The sequence below is a fragment of the Pocillopora verrucosa genome, chromosome 7, assembly GCF_036669915.1.
Source record: "Pocillopora verrucosa isolate sample1 chromosome 7, ASM3666991v2, whole genome shotgun sequence".
NCBI lineage: Eukaryota > Metazoa > Cnidaria > Anthozoa > Scleractinia > Pocilloporidae > Pocillopora > Pocillopora verrucosa.
The window spans coordinates 23,334,221-23,342,412 of NC_089318.1; the positions used below are offsets into that span (position 1 = coordinate 23,334,221).

General features: G+C 39.8%; 1 protein-coding gene across 1 annotated transcript; it reads left to right on the plus strand.

Annotated features, from left to right (window-relative positions):
• Positions 1–187: 187 nt before the first annotated feature.
• LOC131791992 (RING finger protein nhl-1-like) lies at positions 188–7,644 on the plus strand. The gene is made up of 4 exons (XM_059109352.2): positions 188–264; positions 3,412–3,876; positions 4,716–4,831; positions 5,610–7,644. The coding sequence occupies exons 2-4, from the start codon at positions 3,434–3,436 to the stop codon at positions 6,656–6,658; spliced, it is 1,608 nt and encodes a 535-aa protein (XP_058965335.2). The 5' UTR covers positions 188–264; positions 3,412–3,433; the 3' UTR covers positions 6,659–7,644.
• Positions 7,645–8,192: the final 548 nt, after the last annotated feature.

Below are 8,192 nucleotides of genomic sequence, written 5' to 3' on the forward strand. Positions count from 1 at the left end.
CCGTCAACAGGATAACACCAAGTTTTGTTCCTTGAGGAATGCCACCTTTGGGGAATTTCCAATCTGACAAAAAAAAAATTTCGATCCTTACAGACTGTCTCCTATCGGTCAAGATTGAAACTTCCTTGAAGTGCGTAGGCCCTGGGCATGAGAAATAACACGTGACAAAGAAATGATTCTTTTGTCACGCATTCATCGTAAAATTCTCGGTAGCGAGCAGTGTTTGGCTATATTCTATTTCTTCTCCTCCGTGTGAGACCAAAGGTTTGTTTCCTATCGTTTGATATCTTTCATTCTCTTTTAACATAAATTGCGGGCAAAGTTTTCCTCGAATGGACAGCTAGCGACCCAAATGGTCACTCTTAAAATTGCCACCCAGAGCGGTAATTCGATAAAGGCGTAATATGTGACTAACACAGTCTACAGACTGTACGATTTTACGCCTCTGTCTGCGTCGGGGAATATATATAACTAATGGCGTAATTTCTTGCAGTCGGTTGTTTTATATGTAGGATTTTACGCCAGTAACTAACGGCGTAATTTCTTCCAGTCGGTTGTTTTATATGGAAGATTTTACGCCAGTAATTAACGGCGTAATTTCTTCCAGTCGGTGATATATATATATGTAACATTTTACGCCAGTAATATAATTTAATTATATTTTAATTTATTATAATTAAATCACCGACTGGGTTAGTGGCGTAAAATCTTACAGTATATAGACTGTGTTAGTCACATATTACGCCCTTATCTAACTACCGGTAAAATCTTACATAGATACATCATTGACTGGAAGAAATTACGCCGCTAGTTACTGGCGTAAAATCTTACTTATAAATATTACTGACTGGAAGAAACTACGCCGTTAGCTACTGGCGTAAAATCCTACATATAAACATTACCGACTGGAAGAAATTACGCCGCTAGTTACTGGCGTAAAATCTTACATAGATACATCATCGACTGGAAGAAATTACGCCGCTAGTTACTGGCGTAAAATCTTACATATAAGCATTACCAACTGGAAGAAAGTACGCCGTTTGTTACTGGCATAAAATCTTACATATAAACATTACCGATTGGAAGAAAGTACGCCGTTAGTTACTGGCGTAAAATCCTACATATAAACATTACCGACTGGAAGAAATTACGCCGCTAGTTACTGGCGTAAAATCCTACATATAAACATTACCGACTGGAAGAAAGTACGCCGTTAGCTACTAGCGTAAAATCTTACATAGATACACCACCGACTGGAAGAAATTACGCTGTTAGTTACTGGCGTTAATATACACATTATATAATTATTCAGATTTCTTCGAGTAGTTGAAATATTCTTTAAACCTCTGCAGAAAGGTTGAATCGTTGTACGTACATTCATTGATAGATTTCTACACCACTATAATTTACCTATGTGATTGCCAATTACAGAAACAAGGTCTTATACAGACTGATTTTCCGTTGCGACGCCTAAAATAATGAGGCTGATCAACAAAGACATTAGACGATGTTTGACCTGACTCGCTTTGGACAATTTTCTACTGATACAGCTTGCATGACACCGACAAATTCGTAGATTTTTCATGACATCCCATCTATGACCTTTGACGTAATAAAGAAATAAATAAGAAATTTTCCTTCTTGGGGGCCATTTAATGGAAGTAAAAAAACTTTGCTAGGTTCAGCTTTTCAAAGGTTGCGTTTTCCATTTCTGCTCCCGCTTCCTGCCGTCTCCAGCCCCTTGTTCTCCCGGGCGCTCGCCCCCCTGTACCCCTCCACTAATGTAGAACAAATACTTTCGGGAGACCAAAGAGATTTGATCTGGTAAATTGGCCGCACAAAAGCTGAAAAGGGATAACGATTTACGCCTTTACTATGGCATAAAACGTCATAAGTACATTTACGACAAAAGTGTTGAAGACGGAGTCATTTATTAAGATAGTTTATTTCATAACAAACAGGTTGGTTCCTCGGTACCCCCGACAAAAGTGTACTTATCCAATCACAATCAGTTGTACTATACTTCGTGCGAGCACATCCAGAAACCCATGACCTAGTTATGGGTTCCCATTCTTTAGATTTTTGGAAATTTGATAAGTTCAGTACAACCAGTTATGTTGGGGGTATTATCCACAAACCAAGTGGACTCATTGTTGCTGAGATATACCTGTAAAGGTCTTACTTACCTTGAAGCACTGACTTGCTAGACACCCGAACCTTCTTAAGTATGAATTGGAGTATTCAATAAGGTTAGTTACATACTTTATAGCAAGCGTTGTAAATTGCATTATTAAAACCTACTAGTTAAGTGTAGTCTTCGGAGGTGGGTTCACGTCACTTTCCTCGATGACTTCTGCCAGGCTATGTGCCTCTCACTATTTCCCAGGAGAGCGTAACGCCTGTATAGAAATTTCAGCCATTATGTTATCTAATTCCAAAGGTGTGACTTCAAGTGTTGTACTTAGGTAGAGAAACTGTTCCTCAGATGTTTTAACGGCGTGGTTCGTCAGCTTTACTCAGCCAACAGACGGACATCTTACTGTCTAAATCCTCAATCCTGTCTGACCACCCTTGCTGTCAATTCGATCGGAAAAATTAACCTTAAAGTGTCTTTCATGTTTTCTGTAGGCGATGATTTGTCCTTAACACCATCCCAGTACTCTGTAACTTCACCTGATTTGTCCTTCTCGTCATATTCCACTTCAATTAAACGGTTGATCAAGGCTCTTCATTCGGTTTTCTTTTATTGCTTAATATGTGTCTGCGCTTATCCGGCGGACCTTCGTCACGACACTTGCCTTGCCGGACTTGTACGCTTTCGTTTGGCCTTCTGCTTGCCAGGAGATGATTTGTAGGACGTTTTCACGTTCTCTTTGCAAACTGCTGTTTTCACAGCGTAGGGGTTTATATGTAAGATTTTACACAAGTAGCTAACTGCGTAGTTTCTTCCAGTCGGTGATGTATAAATGAAAGATTTTACGCCAGTAACTAGCGGCGTAATTTCTTCCAGTCGGTGATATATATAATGTCAATTTTACGCCAGACTACCGACTGAGATAGTGGCGTAAAATCTTACAGTATATAAACTGTGTTAGTCACATATTACGCCGTTATATATATTCACAGTGATATATGGTTAATTGGCGTTAAAAACACCGTAAAAGTCAAACTGTTCTTCAAAAAAATATATTAGATTTTATTGCTTGCGCGTTGTCACTTTGCACTACTATGAACTATACGTGACATTAGTATAGAGGCCAAGGCAGTAAATAACTTCACTCGCCAGCTACTCTAGCCTCAGTGGTCGAAAGCTCCCTTTAAGGAAACAGCAGATTTATAAACCAAAAGGGTTGTTAATCTTCAGTTTAAAAGGTAAAATTTACGGCCGTTGTCTTCTTCTCCTTGCTACAGGGATAGGGCTGGGATAAAGGTAATGGCTGGTGAAGGCGCAGATTTAGCTGCAAATGGAGTCAGGGCGGCTTTTGAATTGACAGCGTCAGCAAGTACATCAGGCTTTTCTATCTCGCTGAAAATAGACAGCCCCATTCTGGCAGGATTTGCGTTGGCTGGAGCCCTGACGTTGGGTGCATTTTATTTGTCTAAAAGGCAGTCTGTTGAAAATGCGATAAGGAATGCCTTAGAAGAAAGAAATGAAAACGGAGCTGATCCTGAAGTCAGGAACATCGGGGATGGTTCAATTTTGGTGGAGCTTTGCTGTCACACAGATCGTAGTTTGTTACAGTTCGTGGATGACCTTGAAGCAGAGAAAGTGAAGCATAGATTGCAAGAAGAGTTTTGTGAAATTGGATTCAACAGGCGGATAGATGTAACCATTAGGAATGCCGAAGAGGTTTACAAGAAAGTGCAGGAAATAAGGTAATGATCTGAGTCACTTTGATCCAGTAACCCAGACCATAGCTGGACTTATAGTGTGAAAATTTTGATTTCAATATATAATAACTTCACTGAAAAAAAAGGAGCTTTGTGACACGCAGTGTAATATTTTAATCTTACCCATGCCTATAATAAAACAGTATAGGAGCTGATAACTAAAATTGGTTGAACCAATCAAAACAACAGAATAACTGAAAGTGTTATCAGATCTCCAGAATCTATTGGAAATGCCAAATGATGAATGAAAAGAAATGATCAGAGTGACATGTAATCTCTTTAGTAAGAACTGTTGAGGGAAAAAAAATTATCTTTTTGAATTTTGAAGTGGAAAATAAAAATCCGTTACTTTCAGTGTCAAGCTATAATTACACTGTCTTTAGTTGGAACTGTGGTAGGGAAAGAAATCGAACTTACAAAAAAACAAAGAGTTTATTAACCCTCCCCGAGGGGGATCTTCCAGATTAATTTACATCAAGATATAAAGAATGATACAGTAGAAATTTAAAAGTTACAATATTGATTTTAACAATAAGAACAATGATATTACTTAAGGACAATAGCGGTTAAAACCAGCTATTTAAAAATTTGGACAATAAATATTTCTTCAAATTCAACTTGAATAAGTTTACACTGGGACTAGACTATATTAGAACGAACAGTGTTCCAGACCCTTGCTCCACGATGTAAAAAGGATTGTTGTGCGAGTGAGGTGCGGCATTTGGGTTGACTTAAGCTGCCTTTGTTCCTAGTATTATAGCTGTGCACCTTAGAACGAGTATGATATGGCCTCTCTATAATAGAGTTATAATATTGTTTTTAAGACAGGACTCACTTATGGCTAGTGCTACAGCCAGTGCTACACCGAAAACGGACGAGGACATCATTAAAGATCTGCTGAACGAGATCATGGAAAAGGTAGACGCCCTGACCGATAAAGGTAGGATTTGAAGTGTGTGGCTAATAAAGGTAGTTGGTTTTAAACCTGATGATTCGAAAGTTTAACTTATACTTCCGGTTTCAAACGCGTCACTTTTTATGGTAAAATGATCTAGCGTAGATGATAAGTAACAAGTCAGGCAGTACCTAAAGTATAAGTAAACCGTATACTGTAGGTATACTCTCCGTATACTGTGGGTATAATTCAGTCAATCCTTACGGAACTTCTAAATTTCTTTTTCATGGCTAACGATACCAACAGCCAGGAACCCATTACCAGGCGCCTCCATACCAATTGTACCCTTTAGTTAACCCTGTCCCGTATCTTTTTATTTTTAGAACTGAGATATGTGGGGGGGGGGGTGTCTTTAATTTCCCGCGAAAACACGCTGACTTTGCATAATTAAAATACTTTCGTGCGGCCTGCATGTGACGTAAACAATAGAGGACCACAGCTCTCTTATGATTGGCTATTATTCAAACACCCGCGAAAAAACCCCGTGGGAGGTGCTTCTGGAAATAAAAAGATACGGGACAGGGAGGACTCACAGGGTAATTATGGAAAATGAAAACTCCGGGTAATGGGCTCCTGCAACAGCGTAAACAGAACTCGGGCAGAGCTACCACTTGCAAAAAGAGCTTCCACGAGAACGTACTACTTTACTTCTATTTCCATGAGTGTGAGGCCTGTTTATGTCTAAAATGCGGTCAAACAGCTTATGATCAGCCGGGTAAAGTTGTTCTGAGTAACACTGATCATTCGCGATCATTGGTTATAGGAAAAGGTTTGATAGAAGGGGAACAGGTCGCCGAAGCTACCTTCACAGGAATAACGCAAGATTCAGGAAACCAACAGTTCTATAACGAGCAAGACCAAGTGACCAGCACTGTTAGCCCTGAAACTAAAGAAGAGGAGGTAGAAGTCGTACATAGTAAAGATGGACAACATGACGTTGAAATCAAGGTGAAGCCCCATCAGTACGAAGTAGTCAGATCGTATGGGTCAGGAGAATTAAACGGACCATACTGTATCGCAAAGAATGAAATAACTGGAGACATTGCAGTGGCAGATTATTTTAACAAAAGAGTCCTGGTCTTAGATAAGGACATGAAACACGTGAAGACGATAGGAGACGAGGCAGACTCACAACTTAGTGCCAGCATAGGTTCTCCTGTTTCAGTGGCATTCCCAAAGAACAACAAACATGGAACAAAGAACAACGACATCATGGTTACTCATGAGCAGTTCAGATCACATAATAAGAAGCTTTCAGTTCTAACTGATCGTGGCCTCTTCATCGAACATTTTTCTGAACATCTGATTATACCACATCATGTTTTTGTCAAAACTGATGATGGCCATGTGATCGTTTGCGATGAAGGTGACAAAAAGGTGAAAGTCATCTCCCCAGACGGGAAAGAATTGCTGCTGGCCTTCTCTGCACCGGATAGCGAAGTGTCCCCAAGCTTTCCATGTTACTATCGTGGCAGGTTCTTTGTTTCCTATATGAGAGCACATTGTGTGAAGGTTTATGATAAGGAAGGAGTGTTTCTTTATAACATTGGCAGCGAGGGTTGTGGTGAAGGACAGTTGAGATATCCCGAGGGACTTTGTGTAGACTCCTTTGGTAACCTGATCGTGTGCGACATCAGTAGCAGTCATGAAAATCTGCACGATGGCGTCCTGAAAATGTTCACCTTGGACGGAACATTTCTCACCTCATTTGGCGAGGATAAGATCAAAGTTCCTTGGAGCGTGTGTGCCTGTAATAATGGCGATCTACTCGTTGCCGATCTTCTCGAGGACAGTGTTCATATTTTAAAATAACCTGTTTCCTTCATTGCAAAGTGAAACACAAATGGAACAATTCTTCAGTTGGTAGCGTGAACGCTCCGACAAGCCTTCCTTTTTCCCTCTAAAAAAACCGCTTGTGTCGTTATCCGTTAATGTTTCGGAGTAAAATGAACTTTTTTTAAACATCATAAGTTGTCTTAAAAAGAAAACTAATATATGTTATTCACCAGCCGCGCTAAGAACCAAGCAGATTGCAGAATTTGTTACCGTCCCCTTTGAGAAAAAAAATAATAGAGGTTGTTTTTCACAACTTCGTGGCATTTAGAACAAAACTTGTCTCCGATTTTGGTAGTCATTCAGAAATTTTTAATTCCCCTCCAACACCCCTATAAGCCCCCCTGTCCAACCCTTTTTCGTAAATCTTCCCCATCCTTTTTTACTGTAGTGTTTACTTACTTTAGACTTAAAAGCAATTTAAGCTACAATCACAAGTTTCAGTCGAAAACAGTCGGTTTGGTACATTAAATGTGGTTCGGCCTTCGGACGCGATGTTCAGTATATTATTGTTGCCTCAGTAACGTGTCAAGTGAACGTGAATCTGAGCAGGATTGGTTACTGGTTTGTTTTGATCTCGGTTATCAAATCTGATAACTATCCCGGACTGATAAGTACAAGTCTACCCCAACCTGTTAGAAATTCTCCTTTGCAGATTCCATACTTCCCCTGGTCAATGTATTAAGGGAATGTTTGACCAGCAATGCAACCATGAAGTTATTTGCGCAAAAAAAAAATGATCATAGACTTTTATAATAATAAACCGTGTACTGAGAGCGCAACTTCTTTTAACGCTGGCGCTCCAATATGGCATCCTCACCCCCTCTCTCTAGGGGACCGGGGGCATCAGAGACTTGCAATGGTCGAAAACTCATTCATAGTTAAAATGCGAGTCCTCATATTTTTATGGTTTGTCGCGCACCTTTCGTAAATATTGCTTATGGTGTATTTATTTCCTCCTAAAGTAATTAAAACGGAAACTAATATGGATATAGAAGCAAAGGGCAAAATAAAAATTTTATTTGTTGAGTCTCACATGGCGACTTATTGGGGAGTGGAGAGACAGAAGTGGGCTCATTTCAGAGTTTACAGTGCAGATGCCTCCGAGGACACGAGAGAATACCAAGATTTTTTGAAAAGAACTTGTGATATCTTGTCTAATAGCTCTCCCTTTCAAAGCGCGCATGAAAGTACCGGCTACGAAGGCCAGGAAAACTGGTTTGCAAATTGGATTGAGTCAAGAAGTTTACAAAAACTTGTGACGCTAGGTTTTTTGCACTAACTGGACTTTTGCGGGGAACGCAACAATAACGGCGGAAAATAGCTCAGTAGAGACCACTTGCGGTGGGAATGGAAACTCGTCTCGTCAAGTAATATGTGACTAACATAGACTACAGACTGTACGATTTTATGTCTCAATCTGCGTCGGTGTACATACTAGAAGATTTTCAGCCGTTAAAACAAAACACAACACACATGTTTTATGTTTCCTATATGAGAGCACATTGTATGA

Bases quoted from the DNA above. Each gene is read 5' to 3' on its own strand.
- LOC131791992 (XM_059109352.2), top strand. From the start codon at position 3,434: ATGGCTGGTGAAGGCGCAGATTTAGCTGCAAATGGAGTCAGGGCGGCT. The intron at 3,877-4,715 runs GTAATGATCTGA...ATTGTTTTTAAG, and splicing joins AAGAAAGTGCAGGAAATAAG to ACAGGACTCACTTATGGCTA. The intron at 4,832-5,609 runs GTAGGATTTGAA...CATTGGTTATAG, and splicing joins AGACGCCCTGACCGATAAAG to GAAAAGGTTTGATAGAAGGG.